Here is a 27,979-nt window from a genome sequence, read left to right as displayed (position 1 = left end):
CACCCATGTTTTCACAAAAAAACTTGCAAAAATCCCATGCAGGGTGTGTGGGAGTTCTTTGTTGGAACTCTATTCACCAACCAAATCACTCAAGCGAGACGTAACTAATCCATAAGAGGAGGGAATGAGGGCAAACTCTCACTGTCTCTCAAATACAGCGGTACACACACACACAGTCATACACACATACTCAGACAGGTTTCAGATAACACAGGAAACACATAGGTCCACACACAATACAATCTACCTGTGCGTACATATTGGAATACTGACATAGTTAAGACTGAAGCGGTGCAACATCTGAATAAGACTGCTGGTTAAGTGCAGAACACATTAAGGTAAGTAAAATTAATTTGTATCTTTTGTATATTTTTAATATTTGCATTAGCAGTGATCTTACACATCACTTTGTAACTTTTGTTTTAAAATTATTAGTGTTGTCCTTTTTTGAGATATGTTCTTCAGATTAAATTAAATTAACATTTACTTGAAAATATTTGAGTGTCTGAATACATGAGATGCTGTTAGTCTTATTTTCATGGGGATCATGTTAAACATTTTTGAAATAGAGATTCTCATATTTGACTGAATTATATTTCATTGTGTTCTCTAAAATTTACAAAAAAAACTTCTTAACATTTAATGTATGAAATATCTTTTTGCTATAATTTTTTGTAAGCATTTTTAAATTTCCTTTTTATTTTGCCTCTAGCTGCTGTCTGTGCTGATTGTCACTTTCCCTTTCTTCCTTAGGTGTTTTCATTTGTTGCCTCATTACACCTGGCTTACTGCCAGTAACCACTCTGTACCTGACTACACACACAGATAGATTACCTTAATTCCCTTATTTGTGTTCAGTTGATTTGTGGTGTGGGCAATAGCATTAGAGAGAGTTAGATCAGGTGAAGGTAAGAGTTGAGAACAGGCAGAAAGAGGAGGGTTTAAAAACAGTATCCATCCAGATTTCTACTTCTTTCAACTTCACCCTCCTTACCCTCCTGCTCTTCCACCACCATGACTGCCAGACAGACAGTCATGCTCCTGGTGGCAGTGGTCCTCTATTTCCCAAGCCTTGCTCACAGCTTCCAACCACTTATATTTAATGAGAATTCCATCACTCACCGCCAAATCACGGAAAGGGCGGTTCTCCGAAAGACAGCTGAGGTCTGCCGAGACTTTGCTGCCTCCGCAGGACAGGACTTCAGCCTGGTTGTAAGTTGGAAAACCACACTGAAACACAACAGGAAGGACTGTGGTAGATTTACATATCTAAGTTATATGTTTTGCATATTTCAATTTAGAGACATGAGTTCAATCATATGTTTTTTTTTCACTATAATTTTGTTCTGGTATATTAACACAATGTTTCCCCTCAGGAGGTGAGGGTATCAAACACACAGTCTTACAGAAGTTAATTAGGGGCAACTACTTGCACCTGATGCTGACAAATTATAAATAAATAGATAAATACTGATAATTACGGCTGACTTTTGAACAAGGGACATTATCTCAGGTACTGAGTCGTGATGACACTAGGGGTAGACTTTTTAGTTTTTTAACAACCTGCCCTCTTTTTATTTTTAAAGACCACAGGGACACAAAAGTAGAGTGTTAATGTTTTAAACAGTCAGTTATTTGTCTCTTCTTTGTCTACAGATTGATAACAGCCTTTCAGCTGGCAAGGTACAAAGGGCGTGTTCCTCTGTAGGCACCTCCACTCTCCTGTCCACTGCCATCTTCCAAACTTCCATTGCCCAAATGTACTTTGCAAATGCAAAGGTGGACGTAGAGTTTATACTGAGTGACACGCACCATTTTGTTGATGAAGCCTTCCAGGGAGGACGGGATCTCATCACAGAAGGTACACTTCATGTGTTGTGTACCTTCATAGGACCTCCATAATCCAATAAACACGGCATTAGAAAAAGTATATTGGATCCTATATTTAAGATGTTTTGAATACAAAGGCTCAAATGTAGTTTTAGAGCAACTTGTGGTCAGTTTATCTGCCACAAATAGCAAATGTGTAATATGCACAAACCACAGATGGCTAATATCACTTTGGAAGCCAGACAGTTTTAGATATAGCAGAGGAAGAGAATTAAATAATCTGCAGTAAATAAATGAGAAAAGTCCGCGGTCCCAAATATCAACAAGAAAAAATAGATATAATCTGCTTAGAGTCTGGTGTAGTGAATGTGAAGAAGACAGTTGGACAAAATTTCTATAAATGATTTTACTCTTTCACTTCAATCTTTCCTATGATAAAAGATTTCCCAACAATGACCAAACCAGACATCAAAATAAACATGCTCAATTAAGGACAATCTGATGTACTTTAATAAAATGTAATGGGATACTTATTTTAGTATAAGCAGATTGACTATATTTTCACATCTTGCCCAGTGTAGCTTTTGTTTGCACCTAACTCTCTGTCTTCTATTATACCGTTAAGGTGTGTCTTATGTGAAAGCCAGTGTGAAGCTGGAGAACTTTGCCGCAGGGAGGTGGACTCTTGGACAAATCTGTCACCCCCTACAGGTGAGGGTGATGATTTTTTGAGGGATGGTGGTGCCATTTCTAGAGGTGAGAGGCATGATCAAAACAAGTAGTGGTGGTGTTGTTAATAATATGTAATATTTTGTGTATTAAGGACTTCTACAGCCACAGCAACTGGGTGGAGATGGGGAACACTGTCCCTTACAGCACTCTGATCAGACCTGACCAACCTTTTGAGAACCTGGCAGGTAGGATACCACTGACTGGTTTCAACAGAAACTCTTGTCCACAAAGACTCTTTCTTGAGCAGAATGACTGTATAGGCTTGAGTGAGAAATCACACAAGACACATTGTCACCTTATCTGTCACCTGTCAGTTAACAAATACCCACCCTGCAACGGCTCATAACTCACAAATCCACATATGAAAATGGACACATTATTACTCAAAATTTTTAGCATGTTTCCCTCAACACCTATAGCTTAGTAAATACACTACATGTTTGCATTTACTTACCTGCGTCAAACACATCACACATCACAAAAAAGTCCATTAGTGATACATTTGAAATATAATCTATCACACACATTTGTAAAACTATTGTTTTTCTTTCAAACATATTTTCATTTATTTATAATTATATTAGGGTATGTTTATTTTTGTCTCATTTGCTAAATTTGCTGCAGGCCCAGATACTCCAACCTGTAGAAACTGTATAAATGGGAATTGTGATGACAACCTTCTGCCAGAACTGCAGCAGCAGGGGCTTCTCACTACAGGCTACTTCAGTTTCTTCTCCAGATCAAAACCTGCAGGTAACTTAAAAGAATTGTGTACATTTGTGTTGTGTTCCATGATTAGTCCTCAGCTAACATATCTATGCTAGCAATATTTATTGATGTTTGGCTTCCACTAAAAAGAGAACCAAGTGATACAGTAGTAGTCATCAGATATATTAAAAAGGTAATCAGATCTTCAAAGTAAGAGCTGGCCTAGAGCAGGGGACCCCCAATATTAAAGCTTTGATATTGTTAAAATATTCTCCCATGATCAGGTAATCTTGCTCTCCACTGATAATTGATTACATCCCTGTCGTCCCAATGAATGTGATGTGGGGTGGTACAGAATCTGAGCTTGTATTTATCTCTCTGCTCAAAGGTAAATGCAGCCATGGAGGTTCATTTGACCAGACAAGCAAACAGGACCCAGTGGGCGGCATCAATAAGGATGACATTACATCCGATCATGGCTCACTTCACCGCAAAGCAGCTAATTTGGCTGTGGATGCCACTATGGAGCTACTGGAGGACATCAGAGTAGCTGTCGGAGACAAGAACTTCCTGCGGTATGACCCAAATTCACCTTAGACAGGCAGTTACAGTTATATGTATAATATGATAGGTTTTTGAAGTTCTGGTAACATGATTAAATGATAATCACTGATTCCTGGCAGTGTGGCTCCCAGCAAAATAATCCAGATGAGATAACTTGTGTTTTGTCTCTTGTTCCTGCAGATTGATGGGCCTCTCCCAGTCCACTGTGCTGTGTTTTGTCATTGACACCACAGGCAGTATGAGCGATGACATAGCTGAGGCTAAGAGAGTTTCCTTTGAAATCATTGACAGCAAGAGGGGAACCATGCAGGAGCCCTCTGCCTACATATTGGTACCTTTCAATGACCCAGGTATGTAACTCACACAGAGGTACAGTATTTGTAGTTCTTTATAGAGAAGTACGGACTGTTGTTGTTGTTTGAGTGTAATTTACTCATGCATATGCTGCCTCTGACTCCATTTAGGTGTCAATTTCTTGTTTTCATATAAAGTAGGCTTAGTTCCATTGTAAATATGAAAAAATACTGTAAAACTGCATATTTACCATTGTAAACTACATGTGTATGCTTAATGTCACAGTAGCCACAGGAAACTGCATATAATAAATTGCATGATTGGAATCACTTATCTATTCTATATCCAGGTTTTGGACCTCTGATGAAGACAACCAATGCAGACATCTTCAAAGACAGCATCAACAAGCTGACTGCTAGTGGAGGAGGAGACATCCCAGAGTTGTGCTTGTCTGGACTGCAGGTGCTGATACAATGATACGAATATGATGAACCCTTATGCAATAATCAAATGTTCAATTTGGACAAGTAACAACACATGATAGGATTCCACTTAAAGTTACTAACCAATAAAACTGAAGTGCCCAGTCATACTTATCAGTGAACAAATTGATGCATAATTGAACAAAATCATTTCTCATTCAAATTTATCTCATTTCTAGTCTAATATTCTAATGAAAAACTGCTTTTCCTGTCCTATATGTGGCCAACAGCTTGCCTTGACTGCGGCTCCACCCTCCTCTGAGATCTTTGTCTTCACCGACGCTCCAGCTAAAGATGCTCATTTAAAAAGCACCATCACTGCCCTTATAGAGAGCACCAAGTCTGTGGTGAGAGCCAATTCCATCACCATTCTTGCTCTTCAAATGTCAATGCATCCCATAGAAAGAAAGAGATGATAAAACAGTATTTAGACTTGTGGGCTCATATAAACATGCTATAAGTCACAAAATGAGTTTACTTTTATGGTAAATAGTGTTATTCATGTATCATTCTTGTATGACCTTTACATTCACATTTTTTTATCTATCCTCACACTTTTAGGTCACTTTCATGTTGACGGATGTCCTCCCCAGTCGAAGGCGCCGCAGAGACATTGGGGGTGCGCCTTCGCGCTCAATGAGCCAATCAGATGCCCAACTGTACCGTGACCTAGCCCAAGCCTCTGGAGGTCAGGCCATTGAGGTCACCAAGTCAGACCTCTCTCTGGCTACAAGTGTTATAGAGGATTCATCAGCCAGCGCTGTGGTAAGACTTTAAACAAAAAACTCATGCCTGACTGAAGACGGTACTGTATGTGTATAAATGTGCCGTTTCTGTCCCTTTCTCTTCCAGGTGACAGTTTTTCAGGTAGTGAGGAATCCTGGAAAGCCTGATAGTTTTACCTTTACTGTTGATGACTCACTTAGGAACATGACCGCCTACATCACAGGAGCCTCGACTCTCACCTTCAATCTCACCAGCTCCACAGGTGTTGTTATTGTCTCTCAAATTAGGACCCATTTTGATTGCTACAAAACTCATTAGCAGTGGGAAAATCTGCTTTTGATAATGATAGTAATGTCTTAAATAGTGCTTATTGACATGCTAAATGTTATAGCAATTAACATGTTTCCTTCCCCACCAGGTGTATCTCAGAGTTCCAGTCAGTCTAGTGGTCCTCTGGCATCTTCCACCACAGCAGGAAACCTACGCCGTTTACGCCTCAACACTGACAATCAAACAGGACTTTGGGAAATCAGTGTTAACTCTGATAACCCCTACTCTGTTAAGGTCATAGGTCAGTAGTATGGTGGAATTGAAGGTGTTAATTTAATGGTTCAACCAAAAGATCATTTATTTTGCAGGTCTCTGTCTACAGCTGTATTTGCTATTGTGAATGGTAGCACTACTAATCTGTTTTGTGTGTGTACATCAGGTCAAAGTTCAGTGAACTTCATTTATAACCTTGTGGAAGCACATGTGGGAGCCCATGGGGACTTCAGTCTGAAGGAGGGACGCCCTCTTTCAGGTCAGACCACTCTTTGGTTATTGTTGTCTTCACCATAATCTTTAAAAGACTGATCATTAGACTTGAACATCTTCTTTTACATTCCTGAAAATCCTTATGAATGAAAACCCATCAGCCCTGCTATTCTGTCTGTTTCAGAGCCCCTCGGTCTTCTTTAGTTGTGTACATTTTGTTCAGGTCTAAATGATACTCACCCACTTTATTCTTCTTGCCAAACCTTTCAGGGGGGAATTCCAGCCTCATGGTGTCTTTGACAGGAAGTGACACAGTAAAGGTCACAGAAGTGACTCTGTTTGACAGCTCAGGGCCAACAGAGGTCAACGGATCATTGCAGGCATGTCATGTGTTACACTCGATAAACTAAGATAACCTAACCCAGTACTTACAAATACAGTGTATACTTTACATCACTGCTTAAAACTGAAAAATGTTTTGAAATATTTTATATTTCCTATCTTGGGGGAAGTCATTGGTTGCAGTTGATCTGACTACATTTTCCAACAGGTGATTCTCATATGTTCTTATATGGTATATGTCCTGAATGCAGAGTTTAAAAGTGTTTGACAAAGATTTGGCTGGCAACAAGATGGGTTACAGAGATGAATTACCTGTCTCAAGCAGGTTTTATGTCTATAGAAGTTGATTTTCATGCTGTGTTGAAATGATCTGGAATTAGTTGTTTGCCTGGAATATAGGAACTTTAGATAAGCTTTGGATAACTGGCAATTGATGTATTCATGACTTCAGTAGTTAAAAGGTTAACATGAAACCTTGTGTGTGATTCTTTGACCATTCTCATTCATTTCAAGACAAAACATGGAAGGAAATTTGAATAATTTGTGGCATTTTATGATACAGTGGGCACAGTTTAATTCACAAAGCAGGTCTGCAACATAAGAATGTTCCTAATCACAACTAGTTGGCATGTTGTAGACTTTTGCAATATTGGCAAAGTGATGAGATTGCAGACAGATAGTCAACAGTAGTCAAACTCTTACTATTGTGTTCATCTCATGTTCCTGTCTATGACAACATTTGTCTTTCTCTCTGTTCAACCACAGGAGTTAGGAGGTGGTAACTTCCTGGTAAGTTTCAGTAATGTACCAGCAGGTGAGTTTGTTGTTCGCCTGAAAGGACAGGACAACAGCTCCACCTCCAGGTCAACAACAAGCAGCTTCCAGAGGCAGGCCTCCACACAGATCAAGACCTCCAGCATCTCTATTACTGTGAGCTCAATATCTTTGTTTTCTGTCTCAGTGAAGTGAATATTGTACCAATATGATTATTATTTGAAAAACCACAACCCTAACACTACTATGCTTCTTTCAGCTCCATGCTCAAATCAATATCCATCAACATATCATCTTGTACAATATGAAAAGAAATGTTTAACTATCTCTATCTGCTTTTCTTACCGTCATCCTTTGCTGCCACCTTTCCAGGTCCAAGCCAACAACACCAACATAGAACCAGGCTCCACCATCTCCATCCCTTTCACAGTCACCACAACGACCAATGGAGTTGTTAACGACACCGCAACTGGGACGTTGACTGTGCGAGCAAACAATGACCGCAGCTATGCTTCCACTTCACCCAGCACCATCACCATAGAAGCAGGCAGTGGAGGTAAAGCCAACGGTACTGTAACCTTAACAGCGCCAGCCAGTGCTGCGTCAGGAACAGATGTGACCCTTACTATTGAAGCAGAAAATGCAGCTGCCACCGACATCAACTACGCTGTCCTCAGGTTTTCTGTTGCTGCCAAGGTAAGAGAAAAGGATAAGGAGCTGGTTTCGTGACAATTAAGAGCCTGATATGAGTTTTGTACACAAATATTGGCAAATTAGTCAAAATGAGTTATGGTCAAATATATATAATGTATGTTGACTGCAAACAAATGAGACCAAAGGACAGATGCTCATGTTTTTTTTTGTTTGATATTACTGTCACCAATATTTTGTGGTTACACTAAGTAAACTAAAGTGTCAAAGTTTGGCATAACAATTATTCATGTTAAATTACCATTCATAGCTGCTTAAATGAATTGCCCAGGTCTTATTGCTGTTTCTGTGTCTCCAGGTGACAGATATTAACCGCCCAGGGTGCCAGGTTGTCAGTACATCAGCCAGCTGTCCATTCTCTTCATCGCTCTGTGCTTCCTCCCGCTGGGAATTCATCGCTAACCTCACCGATGGCATCAACGGGACCGGCATTGAAAGAATAACCATCCGGAAAGGGAATGGTACCCTCAACACCAGCACAGCGGTTGGAGCAGGGGGCGAGAACGTTACAGTGGCTACCTACAGCGCCTCCTGCTGTTCACAGGATGTAGAGCTGGCTGCTGTGGACAGAGTAGGAAATGTAGGCACATGTGTGGGACAGGCGAGAGCAGTTACCACAGCTGCACCTGCGACTACAGCGTCTGCAGTTAACACAACATCCACTGGAGGGCACTCTTTGAGCATATCACGTTTTCTCTGCATCAGCATTGTGGTTTCTCTCATTTGGAAGTGAAAGGGATGAATGTAATGTAGAATGCACTGATAACATGAAATTGTAGCACATTATTTCACATGGTTTCATTTGGTGTGTTTACATTTTATCACCATTGCTGGAAGGAAATAGGACATTTCCCGCATCTCTTCAACTAATAATTTCTTGATGTATAAATAACTGTATTTTACTTTGCTGCCTTGTATTTTGGATGTGTGAAAAATCAGTATTGTACTTTGAAAGATTTCTTTATATTCCTGGCAGTGTGTAGATTTGCAACACATTGCAGCCATCACAGCTGAGAGGTGAAGCCAGTGTAGAAGTGCCTAAAGCTGAATTTTGTGAAATTACTGCTACATGCTCATGAAATCTCAGACTATACTCACTGGAAAGTCAATGGGCTCATCAAAAATCAAAATTCTCCAACCTCTCTCTCACTAATAATAATATATAGTAATGATAAGTTTGAGGGTTTCTTCTGATGTGTGGCTTTGTGGCAAATTTAAAAATCCTTGTTGTACAATGGGAATACTAAAGCTTAAATAAAAGTGTGTTCTTGTTGTTTTCCTTAACTGAGAGCTGTAGTGGTTGCCGTTTGACTGTAGTGATGGTGGTGAGCAATAAATACTGAAAACTTCCCAGCAGAAAAATCATGACATCGGACAAGATATGTCAAAAATATATCAATAGTATTCACTGATTCAGGTTATTGTAGAGGATTGATAGTGTGTGTGGGCCACACAGGGACAGGGAATAAAAACAACCCTATTAGTCGTAAATTCAGTCGCCAAAAACAACCTATAGTTACATTTGAGTGACAGACGCCATCTAGCAGCCATAGTATTTATGGTGACACAGTTCAGATGATGTCTACATAAGGTGACTTGCTTATTAGGAAGAGGCAGGTTGGGTGTAGGGCTAGATAGACAGTTAGATGTCAAAAAGTGGCGATAAATGGACATAGCTGCAGGACACCACTGTTTTCTCCCCATTCCAACTGCAAGTTGGGGCAGTTTTTTTAAAAACCATAACATGGTGTTTAGTGTTACCATGACAACAAAGGTTGCCTAACATTAAGGAAGTTGTAACTATGCTTCAAGTTAACATTTTAATGCAAACCATGATCTTTCTGTGGCCAGAGCAGGTGGAGTTTTTAAAATAGTGTCGACTACACCACCTCGGGGAATTTCACCCTAAGGAAATTGCTGAACTTAACCACTTTGAGAAAAGTTCAAATAGGCTCAAACAAACAAACAAACAAACAAAAGATGAGATTCCAATAACAACAATTTTATTAAAGTGGCAGTCAAGAGCCACAAACTACAAAATGCAAAATAGCACTGTAACCAGTAACACCAAACTACATGCAAATGCCCCTAAGTGGTTAACTGTAACTAAAACAAAGCAAATACCCACACATCACACACAGTTGTCCAAATGGAAGGCACCAAAACCAAAGAAAGAAAGGCACCAAAAAAAAAAGAAACACACACTGCTTATATTATGACAGTGGAACAAGTAGCATTCCCAGTGTCCTGCATGGGCAGCTCAGTTCACTCCCAACTAAACTGAGCGTGGAGAAAGCCACGGAGCCAAACTGGTTGCAATGCGGAAACAAAACATCCAAAAAAAACAATACAAGTAAAAACCAGTCCATATACCGACAATGATCGCAGAGTGGAAGTGTGGAAACAGAGAGACAAAACAGCTGATGAAGAGATGTAAAGACAGAACAAAACAAGCTGTTGTAGAAATGTAGATCTATAGAGACAGCTGATAGAGTGATGTAAAGACAGAACAGCAGTTACCCATGGAGTAGGGGCCAGGGGTTTGGAAATGGCCACCCATCATAGTCCACAGCCTGGCTTCAAAAATGCCTGCAAAGTGCATGACACACCAACATTACCAACTGAGAACTACACCTGAATTAAAAGTAATGCAAACTCACGTATACATACCAAAGAGAGTGAAGGTGCAGCTTCCTAGCAGCGGGAGCTCAATCACTATCACAGCAGATCAGAGACCAAAAAGAAAAAGTTACATGTAGCTGGAGGCCAAGTAAAAGTGGCTTAAAGTTAATGAAATAAGATTAAGCCAGCCTACCTTGACCAAGACCAAGCTGCATTAAGCAAGGGCTCAAAGTGAGGCGATATTACTCCAGGTATGCAGCCAGGAGACGAGCAGACCATGCTGTAAAATAAAGGAGCAGAAGCAGATATGATGCCAACGGCACACACTGAACGTGCAGCACAGGAAAACTAAAAATATACACCTTACAATTGCTGGGAGACCAGATCGTGAGGAAACACAGCAGACACGCCAGTAACTAACACCAAACTGTGCACATGCCAGCCGCACGGCAACCAGGCTCCAAAAAGAGTTAAAAATGTCCATCTGAGGAGCAGTCACCTGCCTAGATATATATCGCTGAACGGCGCCACACAGTAATTAGAGCACAGATGAATCATTGAATCCAGCCCGTTAAGTGGGCCGGAAGTAAAAAAAGAAAAACCTAATCTGCCATATTTCCCTAACCAAGTGGTTTTTGTGCCTAAACCTAACCTGACTTAATCACAGCGTTGTCGCACCATAAAACATCCTTTTTTTCACAGTGATTTGTAATGGTTTTGGAATGCAGCATATTATGCGCCATTGGGTCGATCTGGAGTGCAGGTACAAACGACCTACAGAACCGTGACAAATAAAAGTGCATGAATAACCAGGATGTGGTTAGCCAAGCTTAGCATTAAGACTGGAAGCCCAAGGGAAAAAAAACCTGGCTCTGTCCAAAATGAAAAAATTAAAGAAAAAACATCTACCAACACCTGTAAACTCAGTAATTAATGCACTGTGTCTTATTTACTTAATCCATACATAAAGAGAAATGTAAAAATGACAATTTAACAGCCAGCGACAGTGATAGTGCACAACTTTACAGAGTCTTCTTGTTACAGGGAGGTTCCCAGGTTTGGTACTGTTGTGCCTGCACAAAGAACTATACCAAATCTGTGCTCACCAATTGTATCTGGCAACCTGCGCTACAATTTGAAATGCTGGACACAAGTGCTGAGCTGACTGATACTAAACTGTTGTTTGTCGATAAATAATTACAGCACATTAACTGCCTCTAGAACCACATATTGTCATTTTTACATTTCTCTTTGAGTCCAGATTAAACAAACAAGATACAAAGATGTAATTAGTGAGCTTTAAAAGGTGGTGGTCGGTATATTTTTTTAACTTTGGTGAGAACTTTGGTGTTTCCCCCTGTGTATTGATGTGTGGATGGAAAGTCAAATGAATCTGGGGTTGCTAAAACAAAAATCAAATTCATAATAGAGTACAAGAATGTTGTGATAAGCACACTCACACCCATGTTTTCACAAAAAAACTTGCAAAAATCCCATGCAGGGTGTGTGGGAGTTCTTTGTTGGAACAACCAAATCACTCAAGCGAGACGTAACTAATCCATAAGAGGAGGGAATGAGGGCAAACTCTCACTGTCTCTCAAATACAGCGGTACACACACACACAGTCATACACACATACTCAGACAGGTTTCAGATAACACAGGAAACACATAGGTCCACACACAATACAATCTACCTGTGCGTACATATTGGAATACTGACATAGTTAAGACTGAAGCGGTGCCAACATCTGAATAAGACTGCTGGTTAAGTGCAGAACACATTAAGGTAAGAGTGTGTAAAATTAATTTACATCTTTTGTATATATTTAATATTTGCATTAGCAGTGATCTTACACATATCACTTTGTAACTTTTGTTTTAAAATTATGAGTGTTGTCCTTTTTCGAGATATGTTCTTCAGATCAAATTAATCTTTACTTGAAAATATTTAAGTGTCTGAATACATGAGATGCATATTTTCATGGGGATCGTGTTAAACACTTCGAAATAAAGATTCTCATATTTGAACAATATTTCCTTGTGTTCATGCAAACCCTAAAATTAAAAGAAATCTCACATTTAATGTACTATTTATTTAATATTATCATTTGTTTCTTTTTGTTTTACCCCTAGCTGCTGTCTGTGCTGATTTTCATGTTCCCTTTCTTTCTCAGGTGTTTTCACTTGCCTCTTGTTGCCTGATTGCACCTGGCTCACTGCCAGTAACCTCTCTGTGCCTGACTACACCAAGAGATAGATGACCTAAATTCCCCTACTTGTGTTCAGTTGATTTGTGGTGCGGGCAATAGCAATAGAGAAAGTCAGATCAGGTGAAGGTAAGAGTTGAGAACGGGCAGAAAGAGGAGGGTTTAAAAACAGTATCCATCCAGATTTCTACTTCTTTCAACTTCACCCTCCTTACCCTCCTGCTCTTCCACCACCATGACTGCCAGACAGACAGTCATGCTCCTGGTGGCAGTGGTCCTCTCCTTTCCAGATCTTGCTCACGGCTTCAAACCACTCTTCTCACTTTATGGGAATTCCATCACTCACCGTCACATCACGAACAGGGCGGTCCTCCGAAAGACAGCTGAGGTCTGCCGAGACTTTGCTGCCTCTGAGGGACAGAACTTCAGCCTGGTTGTAAGTTGGAAAACCACACTGAAACACAACAGGAAGCACCGTAGTGCATTCAATATGTTTTGCACCTTTCTATTTAGAGACATGAGCTCAGTCATGTTTTTCTTTTGTTCCGGTATACTAACACAATGTTTTCCCTCAGGAGGTGAGGGTATCAAACACACAGTCTTACAGAAGTCGGCTTCTTGCACATGATGCTGGCAAATTATAAATAAATTGATAAATACTGATTATTTATAATTATGGCTGAATTTTGAACAAGGGACATTATCTCAGATACTGATGACATTTAATGATAAACATTCTTGGAAGTATTCCACTAGTGGCAGACTCTTTTGCTTTTTTTTTAGCAACCTGTTCCTGTCTTAAGGTCTACCTTTCTGTCTGTGCAGAAGTTTTTAGACCAAAGACCATAGTGACACCAAAGTAGAGTGTTAAAATTTTAATCAGTCGTTTATTTGTCACTTCTTTGTCTACAGATTGATAACAGTCTGTCAGCTGACAAAGTGCAAAGGGCCTGTTCCTCTATAGGCACTTCCACTTCTCTCCTGTCAACTGTCATCTTCCAAACTTCCATGGCCCAAATGTACTTTGGCAACGCAAAGGTGGACGTAGCGTTTATGCTGAGTGACAAGCACCATTTTGATGATGAAGCCTTCCAGGCAGGACGGGATCTCATTACAGAAGGTACACTTCATGTGTTGTGTTCCTCCATAAGACCTCCATAATCCAATAAACACAATATTAGAAAAAGTATATTGGACCCTATATTTAAGATGTTTTGAACACAAAGCCTAAAATGTAGTTTTAGAACAACTTGTGGTCAGTTTATCTGCCACAAATAGCAAATGTGTAATATGCACAAACCACAGATAGCTAATAAAACTTCAGTAGCCAGACAGTTTTAGCAGAGGAAGAGAATTAAAAAATCTGCAGTAAATAAATGGAAAACATCCACGAGAAAATTCAACAAGTTAGTGGTCCTAAATATTAATAGAAAAATAGATATAATCTGCTTAGAGTCAGGTGTAGTGAAGTTGGAGAAGACAGTTGGACAAATTTCTATAAATGAGAATAAACATGGTCAATTAAGGAGAATCTGATGCATTTTAATAAAATGTAATGGGATACTTATTTTAGCATAAGCGGATAACTATATTATCACATCTTGCCTAGTGCAGCTTTTGCTTGCACCTAACTGTCTTCTATTGTGCTGTTAAGGTGTGTCTTATGTGAAAGCCAGTGTGAAGCTGAAGAATTTTGTCGCAGGGAGGTGGACTCTTGGACGAGTCTTTCACACCCTACAGGTGAGGGTGATGATTTTTTGAGGGATGATGGTGCTATTTTTGAAGGTAAGAGGCATGATCAAAACAAGTAATGGTTGTGTTGTTAATGATATGTAATATTTTGTGTATTAAGGACTTCTACAGCCACAGCAACTGGGTGGAGATGGGGAACACTGTCCCTTACAGCACTCTGATCAGACCTGACCAACCTTTTGAGAACCTGGCAGGTATGATACCACTGACTGGTTTCAACAGAAACTCTTGTCCACAAAGACTCTTGCTTGAGCAGAATGACTGTATAGGCTTGAGTGAGAAATCACACAAGACACATTGTCACCCTATCTGTTACCTGTTAGTTAACAAATACCCACCCTGCAAGGGCTCGTAACGCCCAAATCCACATATGAAAATGTACACATTATTACTCAAAATTTTTAGCATGTTTCCCTCAACACCTATAGCTTAGTAAATACACTACATGTTTGCATTTACTAAATTTGCTGCAGGCCCAAGTACTCCAACCTGTAGAAGTTGTATAGGAGGGAATTGTACTAACAACCTTCTGCCAGACCTGCTGCAGCAGGGGCTTCTCACTACAGGCTACTTCAGTCTCTTCTCCAGATCAAAACCTGCAGGTAACTTAAAGGAATTGTGTACATTTGTGTTGTGTTCCACAATTAGTCCTCAGCTAACCATGAATGTGATGTGGGGTGGTACAGACTCAGAGCTTGTTTATCTCTGCTCAAAGGTAAATGCAGCCATGGAGGTTCATTTGACCAGACAAGCAAACAGGAGCCAGTGGGGGGCATCAATAAGGATGACGTTACATCCAGTCATGGTTCGCTTCACCACAAAGCAGCTGATTTGGCTGTGGATGCCACTATGGAGCTACTGGAGGACATCAGAGTAGCAGTTGGAGACAAGAACTTCCTGCGGTAGGACCCAAATTCACTTTAGACAGGCAGTTACAGTAACAAGATCGACCCGAATACAAATACGTTATTCAGCAAAGCACAAATAGTGGGTTTTTTCATGATTATTTGGTCAACACAGGTCGGTTACATCACTATCTCAGTCTCTCTCCTCTGCTCCACTGTTACGTCTATCAGCAGGTCTCAACGAGGGGAGTCACATCCACCTGCTACATGACGCACATTTCCTAATTTGGACATCACTCCCGGAGTTGGGGGTGTTCTTCAGGGATAAAGCTGAGCTACTAACACACACTAAAGTGCTCCCAAGGGACTCTCCATAGCTTGTTGATCCCCTTCTCCTTTCCACATAGTTAGTTTGTAAAAAATAGGCAATAAATGAAAAGTGCAAAGCAATAATTGCCTTTGACATTCTTCCCTATACATTACACGCTGTGTTGTCTCTGTGTTATGGGTGTATAAATAGGTAGAGGTCTGTCTGCAGTGAGGTGATGAGTAAAGTTTTAGCTCAGTAGTCAGCACCTTCATCTATGATCTGGGAGTCTCCAGTTTGAGACTCGGTGTGGGGACCTCCTTCGTAAGGTAGTTTATTCATGAACACTTATTGTAACACTTTAATTTTCTAAAATTAAAAGCGTAATAAAAACAAAAACAGGATTTTTAAGCCTCTTTCCACTTTTATTCAAATACAAATAATTTTGCTGCCTCAAAAAATACAATACAATACAAATACTGGGCCTTCTACACACCTCTAGTAATCACTGATTATTGGCAGTGGGGCTCCTAGCAAAATAATCCAGATAAGAAAAGCCCACTAATAGCATGCAGAAATACTTGTGTTTTGTCTCTTTTGTGTTCCTGCAGATTGATGGGCCTCTCCCAGCCCTCTGTGCTGTGTTTTGTCATTGACACCACAGGCAGTATGACCGATGACATAGCTGAAGCTAAGAGAGTTTCTTTTGACATCATTGACAGCAAGAGGGGAACCCTGCAGGAGCCCTTTACCTACATATTGGTACCTTTCAATGACCCAGGTAGGTAATTCACACAGAGGTACAGTATTTGTAGTTCTGTATAGAGAAGTACGGACTGTTGTTGTTGTTTGAGTGTAATTTACTCATGCATATGCTGCCTCTGACTCCATTTAGGTGTCAGTTTCTTGTTTTCATATAAAGTAGGCTTAGTTCCATTGTAAATATGAAAAAATACTGTAAAACTGCATATTTACCATTGTAAACTACATGTGTATGCTTGTAGTTTTGTCACAGTAGCCACAGGAAACTGCATATAATAAATTGCATGATTGGAATCACTTATCTATTCTATATCCAGGTTTTGGACCTCTGATGAAGACAACCAATGCAGACATCTTCAAAGACAGCATCAACAAGCTGACTGCTAGTGGAGGAGGAGACATCCCAGAGTTGTGCTTGTCTGGACTGCAGGTGCTGATACAATGATACAAATATGATGAACCCTTATGCAATAATCAAATGTTCAATTTGGACAAGTAACAACACATGATAGGATTCCACTTAATGTTACTAACCAATAAAACTGAAGTGTTGCCCAGTCATACTTATCACTGAACAAATTGATGCACAATTGACCAAAATCACTTCTCATTCAAATTTATCTCATTTTTAGTCTAATATTCTAATGAAAAACTGCTTTTCCTGTCCTATATGTGGCCAACAGCTTGCCTTGACTGCGGCTCCACCCTCCTCTGAGATCTTTGTCTTCACCGACGCTCCAGCTAAAGATGCTCATTTAAAAAGCACCATCACTGCCCTTATAGAGAGCACCAAGTCTGTGGTGAGAGCCAATTCCATCACCATTCTTGCTCTTCAAATGTCATTGCATCCCATAGAGAGAAAGAGATGATAAAACAGAATGTAGACTTGTGGGCTCATATGAACATGCTGTAAGTCACAAAATGAGTTTACTTTTATGGTAAATAGTGTTATTCATGTATCATTCTTATATGACCTTTACATTCACATTTTTTATCTATCCTCACACTTTTAGGTCACTTTCATGTTGACGGATGTCCTCCCCAGTCGAAGGCGCCGCAGAGACATTGGGGGTGCGCCTTCACGCTCAATGAGCCAATCAGATGCCCAACTGTACCATGACCTAGCCCAAGCCTCTGGAGGTCAGGCCATTGAGGTCACCAAGTCAGACCTCTCTCTGGCTACAAGTGTTATAGAGGATTCATCAGCCAGCGCTGTGGTAAGACTTTAAACAAAAAACTCATGTCTGACTGAAGACGGTACTGTATGTGTATAAATGTGCCGTTTATGTCCCTTCCTCTTTCAGGTGACAGTTTTTCAGGTAGGGAGGAATCCTGGAAAGCCTGATAGTTTTACCTTTACTGTTGATGACTCGCTTAGGGACATGACCGCCTACATCACAGGAGCCTCGTCTCTCACCTTCAATCTCACCAACTCCTCAGGTGTTGTTCTATTTCACACAGGCTCCGCCCTCTACTGGACTCCATGGGTAATACTTTCCTCCAATCACACGCACGCAATCACCCACTGAAATTTGCATGTACTTAGCCGGCCATTCAGGACGCACCTACTGATTACGTGTGTCTCATACAGTATAAAAGGAAACGTCTCACCACAGCTCTCATCCTTCTCACTCCAGTGATAGCGAAATCAGCTCACTGATCTTACTTCTCCATGGATGGAGTCGCTGCTCTAAGGTCATTCCTGCCCGTCATGCCCCGGTCTAATTACTGCCGCTGACGGGCATCTCTTCTGCTTCAAGTGCCTCAGACTCAACACCGGCAGCAGTGGGACCATTTTCAGCTGTCTGACATCTCACTCTGCTGTGACGAGAGGGAACCAGAGCTCGAGATTGATCTTGACTGACACTCTCCAAGCGGCTTCACCAATGGATGATGACAACAACATCTTGTTTGTTTTTGCAACATCACTGACCGGAAATCCACCACCGACTTCAGTTCGTCATGATTTCCCAGTTATGGCCATGGTAGCAGAGCATGTAGAGCTCTCCCTAGCCCCCTATCCTGCCAGAACCGGTCAGCTGGCTTCGTGAAGGCTTTTACAGCCTGGCTTGCCCAGCTCATCCGGCTCAACCTGCCTTTGTTTTGTCTCCTTTCCCACACATTTGGCAGTGTGTCGAAGTGTCCTGGAAGGAGCCGCTGAAAACGAAGTCACCAGTAGCGGGACTGGTTTCCTTCCTGAGAAGGAAGTCCATCTTTCAGTGGAGTAGACTCAGTTAAAGACAAGCGAGGCTTGTTATCCTTCATCCTCCTTCTGCAGGGAAGGTGAAGAGCGCTGGGTTGCACAGTGATCTTCTTCAGAGATTGTGTGGTCTAGTTACAGTCAAGTACGTAAGGGAGTTACTTCCTTACATAAGCTGGTGAGGAGCTGGGAAGCGCTGTTCAAGTAGCAGCTTCGGTATTTATACCCTCAATGATGTCACAGCGGGGAAGAGGAAATCTGGCGGGTCTCGTCCAATGGGAGCCAAGAGTTTGACTCTGCCAGATTTCACACCTAGGCCTAGGTGTGAGTTAAACAGAGCATGATGGGAGTTGAAGTCCATTTGAAGACCCTTTGTTTGATTTGGCACCTTTCTTTCTTTGTTATCAGGCTTTGCGACTGTGTGCAGGCCTGCCTTTGTCTCATGTACATATAGTATGAGGCCCTACAACGGAAAAGACCTCCTGGGACCTCCCATAGCTCCAGATGGGCTTTTTGGGTTGTTGCTCAGTGCTTCAATAGGCTGGATGAGGAGAAGACACAGCCGACGCAACACCACGACAAGGAGGAGAGCATGCAGGCAGAGTAGAGCACTGCCAGCCCCTGCCACTTTAGTCACCTCCCAGACTACCTCAACGGAGATACTGCAGCACTGGCCCTCCCATGACCACGATTGGCTCTTTCGATACCAGCCCCCCATGGGCCAGTCTTCCATTTATGCAAGGTTTGGCGAGGGAGAGGGCTGATCAAAGTTTCAAAGCTTCCTGGCCGCTGCCCCCAAGCTGGCCACTTGTCCTCTGACACGGTTTTACAATGAGTGGCATCACAACTGCATGTTATTGTGTCCATCTTTCCTACTCATGACAAACAGAAAGAGTTTACTCTGCTTACTTCCTGGTTCCCAAGAATACGGGAGGTTTCAGACCTATTTTGGATCTCCACATTCTGAACCAGTGTATTGCCCAAAAGACGTTCTGCATGCTAACCATCAAGAGATTGCTGGATCTGGTTCAACCAGGTGACCATCAACCATCACCACCATCAAGCTGAAAGATGCTTATTTTCACGTCGAGCTGGCACAGGAAGTTCCTGCATTTTGCCTTTCAGAGGATAGCCTATGAGTACAACAGGCTACTTTTTGGCTACTCCCTGTCTCCCCGCACATTCAGCAAGTGTGTGGATGCAGCACAACCAGGGCATGAAGGTCTTCTTTACCTAGACGACATAATTGTCATGGCCAAGAGAATAGGCCATTTTCCACACAGCCAAGTTGGTGCTGCACCCAACCTGATTAGGCTTCACCATCAACTGGAAGAAGAGCATCGCCCAGCCATGCCAGCAGACGGAGTATCTGGGAGTTGTGCTTGACGCCAACCTCATGTCAAGAGGCGGCCCCCAGTCCGGGGGAGCGGAGATGGACCTGCCAGTCGAATCACCACCCACTGCCCATTCTGGTTCTCCCTATGCTCCAAGATGATCCACCCCTGGGGGTGGACACGTTTGCACACACACCTTTGCCAAGGAGGCTGCTTTACACCTTTTCTTCCTCTTTGTCTCATTCCTCCTCTGCTGGAAAGAGTGAGACAACTCATCCTGATAGTCCCCAGATTGCCGTTTGGTGCTGTGGTTCGCCGAGATGACCCAGATGTTTGTGGCCCAGCCCTGGTACATTCCCCAAGTGTAGGGGGCTCTGTCCCCTTTGTTCCCAAGAACATGAGTTCATTTAGGTCAAGAACTATGTTTGGGAGGCATGTCAGGGAGGCAAAATTGCATCTATTGTGTCCAGTACATGCATTGGTATGTTATGTTGAATGCACGGCCCCCTTTCAGCACATGGACAGCTGTTTATGTACTATGGAGAGGGAGTGGCCAGTAAAGCCCTATCCAAGCTGTGTGGCTTTGTGAATACATTTCCCAAGCCTACAGGCAGGCAGGTAAGGACCCCCCACCATGGCCTAAGCACATTCCACACATGTTGTAGCAGCATCTATGGCCTTATTCAGTGGGGTGAGTGTCAAGGACAAATGCACAGCAATGTCTTGGTCTATGCCTTGTCTGTTCATAAGGCTCTATCTCTTGGACTTGACTCCTTTTCGAGGTCCAGGCTCAAACGAGCAATTCAGGACTTGTGAAAGGGTGGTGTGAGTGTCAGATGTGGTACACCTGACCCCACCTCGGGCAATATACACCTGCATTCGGGGAATGAGGTGTGCAGGGTGTCTGTTTTATGGTTTTGACCCCTGCGAGGTTAAGCCATGGTTACACCCAGTTTCATGTTCATGTTAACTGGGCTGGGTTGGGCCCCCTACTGCTCTTCTTAAGCAGCTGGGATTATAAAGTAATAGGAGGGCTGTGGAGACTAACTTATAGCGGTCTCATGACATGTGGCGGCAGGGCAAACATTCAATGGGCTCCACCTACTGTACCCATAGAGTCCAGTAGAGGGTGGAGCCTGTGTGAGATCGAACGAAGGTTATGATATTGTAACCCTAGTTCTATAAGCACAGGCAGAGCCCTCTACCTATAGACCCTAATGCTCCTATGCCATATGCTGAAGTTGTTTCAGGATGAGAGCTGCAGCGAGATGTTGCCTTTTATACTGTGTGAGACACACGTAATCGGTAGACACATCTTGATTGGCTGACTAAGTACATGCAAGTTTCAGTGGCTATTGTGTGCATATGATTGGAGGACAGTATTATCCATAGAGTCCAGTAGAGGGCTCCATCTGTGCTTATAGAACTAGGGTTACAATGTTGTAACCTTCATTATTGTCTCTCAAATTAGGACCCGTTTTGATTGCTACAAATCTTGTTAACAGTGGATTCATCTGTTTTTGATAATGATAGTAATGATATGCTAAATATTACATTTAACATGTTTCCTTCCCCACCAGGTGTATCTCAGAGTTCCAGTCAGTCTAGTGGTCCTCTGGCATCTTTCACCACGGCAGGAACCCTACGCCGTTTACGCCTCAACACTGACAATCAAACAGGACTGTGGGAAATCAGTGTTAACTCTAATAACCCCTACTCTGTTAAGGTCATAGGTCAGTAGTATGGTGGAATTGAAGGTGTTAATTTAATGGTTCAACCAAAACATCTTTTATTTTTATTATTATTTTCTGTCTACAGCTGTATTTGTTTTGTGTGTGTACATCAGGTCAAAGTTCAGTGAACTTCATTTATAACCTTGTGGAAGCACATGTGGGAGCCCATGGGGACTTCAGTCTGAAGGAGGGACGCCCTCTTTCAGGTCAGACCACTTTTCGTTTATTGTCATCTTCTTCAGCATAATCTTTAAAAGAATGATCATTAGACTCTCCCTGCCTCGAAAATCCTCTTTTACATTTCCGAAAATCCTTGTGAATGAAAACCCATCAGCCCTGCTATTCTGTCTATTTCAGAGCCCCTCGGTCTTCTTCAGTTGTGTACATTTTGTTCAGGTCTAAATGATACTCACCCACTTTATTCTTCTTGCCAAAACTTTCAGGGGGGAATTCTAGCCTCATGGTGTCTGTGACAGGAAGTGACACAGTAAAGGTCACAGAAGTGACTCTGTTTGACAGCTCGGGGCCAACAGAGGTCAACGGATCATTGCAGGCATGTCATGTGTTATAGTTGATAAACTAAGATAACCTAACCCAGTACTTACAAATACAGTGAATACTTTACATCACTGCTTACTGCTCACTACATTTTCCAACAGGTGATTCTCATATGTTCTTATATGGTATATGTCCTGAATGCACCGCTAGAGTTTAAAAGTATTTGACAAAGATTTGGCTGGCAACAAGATGGGTTACAGAGATGAATTACCTGTCTCAAGCAGGTTTTATGTCTATAGAAGTTGATTTTCATAGTGTGTTGAAATGAACTGGAATTAGTTGTTTGCCTGTAATATAGAAACTTTAGATAAGCTTTGGATAACTGGCAATTGATGTATTCATGACTTCAGTAGTTAAAAGGTTAACATGAAACCTTGTGTGTGATTCTTTGACCATTCTCATTCATTTCAAGACAAAACATGGAAGGAAATTTGAATAATTTGTGGCATTTTATGATACAGTGGGCACAGTTTAATTCACAGAGCAGGTCTGCAACATAAGAACATTCCTAATCACAACTAGTTGGCATGTTGTAGACTTTTGCAATATTGGAAAAGCAATGCGAGTGCAGACAGATAGTCAACAGTAGTCAAATTCTTGTTATTGTGATATCATGTTACTGCCTGTGACAGCATTTGTCTTTCTCTCTGTTCATCCACAGGAGTTAGGAGGTGGTAACTTCCTGGTAAGTTTCAGTAATGTACCAGCAGGTGAGTTTGTTGTTCGGCTGAGAGGACAGGACAACAGCTCCACCTCCAGGTCAACAACAAGCAGCTTCCAGAGGCAGGCCTCCACACAGATCAAGACCTCCAGCATCTCTATTACTGTGAGCTCAATATCTTTCAGTTTTGTGTCTAAGTGAAGTGAATATTGTACCAATATGATTATTATTTGAAAAGCCAAATAATAATCATATTACAATACTAACACTACTATGCTTCTTTCAGCTCCATGCTAAAAATCAATATCCATCAACATATCATCTTGTACAATATGAAAAGAAATGTTTAACTATCTCTATCTGCCTTTTCTTACCATCATCCTTTGCTGCCACCTTTCCAGGCCCAAGCCAACAACACCAACATAGAACCAGGCTCCACCATCTCCATCCCTTTCACAGTTGCTACAATGACTAATGGAGTTGTTAATGACACCGCAACTGGGACGTTGACCGTGCGAGCAAACAATGACCGCAGCTATGCTTCCACTTCACCCAGCACCATCACCATAGAAGCAGGCAGTGGAGGTAAAGCCAACGGTACTGTAACCTTAACAGTACCAGCCAGTGCTGCATCAGGAACAGATGTGACCCTTACTATTGAAGCAGAAAATGCAGCTGCCACCGACATCAACTACGCTGTCCTCAGGTTTTCTGTTGCTGCCGAGGTAAGAGAAAAGGACAAGGAGCTGGTTTAGTGACAATTAAGAGCCTGATAAGAGTTTTGTGCCAAACAGTACTCTATGTGTAATAGTTTTAAACACAAATATATTATTGGCAAATCAGTTGTAATAAATAATGGTTAAATATATATAATGTATGTTGACTGCAAACAAATGAGACCAAAGGACAGATGCTCATGTTTTTCTTTGATTTGATATTACTGTCACCAATATTTTGTGGTTACACTAAGTAAACTAAAATGTCAAAGTTTGGCGTAACAATTATTCATGTTAAATTACCATTCATAGCTGCTTAAATGAATTGCTCAGGGCTTATTGCTGTTTCTGTGTCTCCAGGTGACAGATATTAACCGCCCAGGGTGCCAGGTTGTCAGTACATCAGCCAGCTGTCCATTCTCTTCATCGCTCTGTGCTTCCTCCCGCTGGGAATTCATCGCTAACCTCACCGATGGCATCAACGGGACCGGCATTGAAAGAATCACCATCCGAAAAGGGAATGGTACCCTCAACACCAGCACAGTGGTTGGAGCAGGGGGCGAGAACGTTACAGTGGCTACCTACAGCGCCTCCTGCTGTTCACAGGATGTAGAGCTGGCTGCTGTGGACAAAGTAGGAAATGTGGGCACATGTGTGGGACAGGCGAGAGCAGTTACCACGGCTACACTTGCGATTAAAGCATCTGCAGTTAACACAACATCCACTGGAGGGCACTCTTTGAGCATATCACGTTTTCTCTGCATCAGTGTTGTGGTTTCTCTCCTTTGGAAGTGAAAGGGATGAATGTAATGTAGAATACACTGATAACATGAAATTGTAGCACATTATTATTGGTTTCATCTGGTGTGTTTAAATTTTATTACCATTGCTGGAGGGAAATAAAACATCTCCTACATCTCACTCATTAGCTAATATTAATTTCTTTTATTAATTAATTTAATTATTGTATTGAACTTTGTTGCCTTGTGTTTTGGATCTATAAAAAATTGCATGCTTCAGCATCAGTAATGTACATCTTTGAAAGATTTCTTTATATTCCTGGCAGCATGTAGATTTGCAACACATTGCAGCCATCATAGCTGAGAGGTGAAGCCAGTGCCTGAAGCTGAAATTTGTGAAATTACTGCTACAAAAATCTAAATTCTCCAACCTCTCTCTCAACAATAATAATAGTATATAGTAATAACGATACATTTTGGGGTTTCTTCTGTGTTTCTGTTATGTGTTTCTTTGTGGCAAATTTGAAAGTCCTTCTTACTGTAACAAATTTCCCTGTCAAATTACAGTAAACTACTAGCAGCTGTGGTCGCCAGTATTTTAATGTTTTTGGGGTTTTTTTTTACAGTATCCCTACTGTAATTTACTTCAACAGTTAATTAATGTAAAATTATTGGAGTATTCTGCTGTAGAATATGCAGTTTACAGTTTGATAGTATATCTAAGCCTGCTAGTAATATACTGTATTTTTATAGTGTTGCTATTGTAATCTTTAACAGTTTCTAACTGTAAATGTTACAGTAAACAACTGAAAGTTTTCCTCTTTCTAGCACAAAAGAGGATGAGACAAGTGACAGCTTTATGGGACTTAACATTTATTTAAAGGCTCTCAAATATGACACTGTGTTTGAAAAACTAATTCTCAAGGTTCATGCCCTGTCTCGGAGGTCAATGTAAAGCTGTTAATTATACTATCCCGAGCAGTCAGCAAAACTTAGTCATGAGTCTAAACAGCAACTGCTTTACAAACTACTGTTCAAAAAAATATAAAAGCACAAAAACATGGATTGAAAATTCAATTTGTAATGCCTTCAAATGTCCCTAGTTTTAATTGGCAGAGGGTTGGCATCAGGCTTCCAGGCTCACAGCTCACTGAGTGAGAAATGTGCCCCTGAATATTTCACATGTTTAAAACACATGTGAGTTATCACATGTGAAACAGCACCTCACATGTGATAACTCACGTGTTTTTTTTTCGTAAGGGAAAAAACAAAAATGAAAATCGAGGACAGAGTGAGAGAAAGAGAAACAATTGAACGCCAGAGGGAAACATTTTAAAGAAGAGGGAACTTATCTCTATTACAGTAAAATTGAAATGCTGCATATTTCTGAGTTTATTTGAATTTACAGTAACATTCTGGTTAGGGGGTTGCCAATAGATTACTTTAAATTCTCACTGTATTCTGTAGACAGACAGTAATTGATAATATAATAAATAAATCTTCAATGCCATTAACATTAGAACTTTATTGTTCTGTGAGCAACAGGCATCTGCTTAAAATATGAATTAAGAATTATGAAAATTATGCAAAATAAGCAATAAACAATTTAGAAAGGATATAATTAAACTTTAATTTAAAAGGGCAGTGTATAAATATTGCTACTATAAAAAAAAGTTAGTACATTGTAAAAAAAAGGATTTGAGGTTTTAGCTACCTCAGCTCATTTTCCTAAGTCAGTTCAACTAAAATGTTCAGTGAACTTGAAATATCAAGTTAAACTGTGCCCAACTAATCAGTTCAATCAGAGTAGTTCAGGCAACATGGATTTCTTAGTTGTCTCAACTTTGGCCCCTGCAAAAATGCATAGAAAACCCCACACAGCCATCAAAGGCTGTCCCCTCTTACAGCACCATGTGCCACAAGAAACTTCCATTTCGGATGAAGAGTTTGCAAGGTAAGAGCAAACTTCTACCCTGCTTGTTTTTGTTAAAATGCTTGTTAAATTCATTTTTGAACAGGTAAACTAGATAAATGTTACACAGGGTTGTCAAAGTAAACCGTGCAGCAGCAGTTTTAGTAACTTAAAAAGCCAAACATTGTTTACAGCTAATTTTAGAACTTGTGTGATTTTTAGCTGTAACTGTTTGATAACGTAGCTAAACTACAGTATGTGTGTTAAGTGTGAATGTATAAAGAGAACTTCTCTTTATACATCCATGGTGTAAAGGTGTTACCGGTGTTAGTTATTTTATACGTATTATTAGTTACCTTATACGTTTTATATTTATATATTTTCTGAGTGTTCCAGAGCGGTTATGTTCTAGAGCACAAATAAACACGCCCACACCCCTCACACCTCCGCTTGACCCTGCGGCTGCGCACCACCTGATTTGGTCTGAATACGGCCATACACGGTGTTTGTGCATACACAGATTACATTACTTTCCCACCGTGGTTTTGCTATTTTATAGACATAAAACCCTATTAGTTCATTTTAACATATCAGCGCCCACGTTCATCAAATTAAAAACTTTAAAATTTTTAAATACTGAGTGTGTTATCAATAATTAGTTGGACGACAGATGCTACAATTATAAATTGAAGGTGTCTGCTAGTCTGTGCTATGACTCTGCTGCTGCAGATGGTCATGGAGCAGAGTGACATCTGTCCCCCTTCCTGCTCTCTGTAAACATACATAACGTTAGCTGTTAGTGAGTAGCTGCTCTCATGTCTCACAGGTTCTCTGTGTTTGTTTTGGGCAGAAACTCTCCCACTTTCTGCCTGCTCAGCCTGCTCTCAGATGGTAGACGGGCTGCTCCGGTAGCTGCAGCCTCACCGTCACACTTGCTATGATGGTCTTTCTGGCTGCTCCAAGCATATCTATGGCTCCAAGCACTGGTACTGTGACAGCGAATAGACACACATCGAAATCCAAGCGGTTAACAGCTTGCTACTGTAGGTAGCAGTGTAGTGATAGCATTTCAATATCAGTATCTTGTGCTCATTGATTTTGGGAATCTGTTTTTCTTTTTGCAATTTAAATTTTAATCAATTTTCCCACCTGCAGAATTTTACATTTTAATGGCCTTTAAGAGCCAAAGCCAACCCAATGTTGACCTCTTTGCTGAACCTAATACACTTATCTACTGACCTGCTGCACTTAATTTTCCTTTTGGATTATCCAACTCCCTATATATGTACTGTCATACTGACCTACAGAGAAAAATCCAAGCAAATCTTAACTTAACTTTTATGACACTACCCAATCACTTACATTACTTTCCGTGGTCCTAAAGGACACTATTAATAGAGTAACGTAGTTCCATGTTGTAATGTAGTTCTATGCTGATATGTACAGTATGTAGACCATATAGATATATCTCATGGCTCAGCTTGTGTATGTATGTATTTTATCGGTGTTTTATGTTGTAAGGAAACCACTGACAAGTCATTTGTTTTTGTCATTACAGATTAGGGCAGAGTTTATATGCCTGGTTTCTACTGATGTCCTCTCGTCTTTCTTTGATGGACGTGAAAAGCATGTCCCAAGACTGCTTGAAATGTACAGAGTGCATCTGCATCTGTGCAGTCTGCTTCAGCTCCTTGATGTACAAGTAAGGA

The 27,979-nt window shown here is 41.0% G+C and overlaps 2 protein-coding genes and 1 long non-coding RNA gene across 4 annotated transcripts; 2 read left to right on the top strand and 1 right to left on the bottom strand.

Moving 5' to 3' along the window:
* Positions 1 to 27: 27 nt before the first annotated feature.
* LOC137175771 (von Willebrand factor A domain-containing protein 7-like) lies at positions 28 to 9,184 on the top strand. The gene is made up of 18 exons (XM_067581655.1): positions 28 to 338; positions 754 to 1,212; positions 1,657 to 1,861; positions 2,456 to 2,541; positions 2,654 to 2,747; positions 3,187 to 3,315; positions 3,659 to 3,845; positions 4,015 to 4,184; positions 4,478 to 4,590; positions 4,841 to 4,957; positions 5,172 to 5,375; positions 5,463 to 5,598; positions 5,755 to 5,907; positions 6,046 to 6,138; positions 6,363 to 6,472; positions 7,200 to 7,364; positions 7,581 to 7,904; positions 8,218 to 9,184. Exons 2-18 carry the CDS (start codon positions 1,015 to 1,017, stop codon positions 8,650 to 8,652), a joined length of 2,919 nt encoding a protein of 972 aa, XP_067437756.1. The 5' UTR covers positions 28 to 338; positions 754 to 1,014; the 3' UTR covers positions 8,653 to 9,184.
* On the bottom strand, positions 4,923 to 7,642 carry LOC137175778 (uncharacterized). The gene is made up of 3 exons (XR_010925715.1): positions 7,554 to 7,642; positions 6,333 to 6,386; positions 4,923 to 4,987 (listed from the first exon to the last, which is right to left on the bottom strand). It is a non-coding gene; the product is annotated as an uncharacterized lncRNA (long non-coding RNA).
* Positions 9,185 to 12,153: 2,969 nt separating the features above from the next.
* LOC137175758 (von Willebrand factor A domain-containing protein 7-like) lies at positions 12,154 to 24,543 on the top strand. Of its 2 annotated transcripts, XM_067581644.1 has the most exons (19): positions 12,154 to 12,329; positions 12,718 to 12,879; positions 12,997 to 13,186; positions 13,663 to 13,870; positions 14,405 to 14,490; positions 14,603 to 14,696; positions 14,976 to 15,104; positions 15,218 to 15,404; positions 16,266 to 16,435; positions 16,734 to 16,846; positions 17,100 to 17,216; positions 17,430 to 17,633; positions 17,721 to 17,856; positions 21,531 to 21,683; positions 21,797 to 21,889; positions 22,127 to 22,236; positions 22,903 to 23,067; positions 23,304 to 23,627; positions 23,979 to 24,543. In XM_067581644.1, the coding sequence occupies exons 3-19, from the start codon at positions 13,007 to 13,009 to the stop codon at positions 24,411 to 24,413; spliced, it is 2,904 nt and encodes a 967-aa protein (XP_067437745.1). In that variant the 5' UTR covers positions 12,154 to 12,329; positions 12,718 to 12,879; positions 12,997 to 13,006; the 3' UTR covers positions 24,414 to 24,543. The 2 variants fall into 2 exon arrangements, with proteins under 2 accessions (XP_067437745.1, XP_067437736.1); XM_067581635.1 differs by having other exon boundaries at positions 12,718 to 13,186.
* The last annotated feature ends 3,436 nt before the right edge of the window (positions 24,544 to 27,979 follow it).

This window comes from Thunnus thynnus, chromosome 3, assembly GCF_963924715.1.
Source record: "Thunnus thynnus chromosome 3, fThuThy2.1, whole genome shotgun sequence".
Lineage (NCBI taxonomy): Eukaryota > Metazoa > Chordata > Actinopteri > Scombriformes > Scombridae > Thunnus > Thunnus thynnus.
Note: the sequence above shows the minus strand (reverse complement) of the source record. Positions and strands in the feature narration are given on the sequence as shown.

Coding starts and splice junctions, on each gene's coding strand:
- LOC137175758 (XM_067581635.1), top strand. CDS start 12,986: ATGACTGCCAGACAGACAGTCATGCTCCTGGTGGCAGTGGTCCTCTCC. Junction 13,187..13,662: donor GACAGAACTTCAGCCTGGTT/GTAAGTTGGAAA, acceptor CTTTGTCTACAG/ATTGATAACAGTCTGTCAGC. Junction 23,628..23,978: donor GGTTTTCTGTTGCTGCCGAG/GTAAGAGAAAAG, acceptor CTGTGTCTCCAG/GTGACAGATATTAACCGCCC.
- LOC137175771 (XM_067581655.1), top strand. CDS start 1,015: ATGACTGCCAGACAGACAGTCATGCTCCTGGTGGCAGTGGTCCTCTAT. Junction 5,599..5,754: donor CAATCTCACCAGCTCCACAG/GTGTTGTTATTG, acceptor CTTCCCCACCAG/GTGTATCTCAGAGTTCCAGT. Junction 6,473..7,199: donor AGGTCAACGGATCATTGCAG/GCATGTCATGTG, acceptor GTTCAACCACAG/GAGTTAGGAGGTGGTAACTT.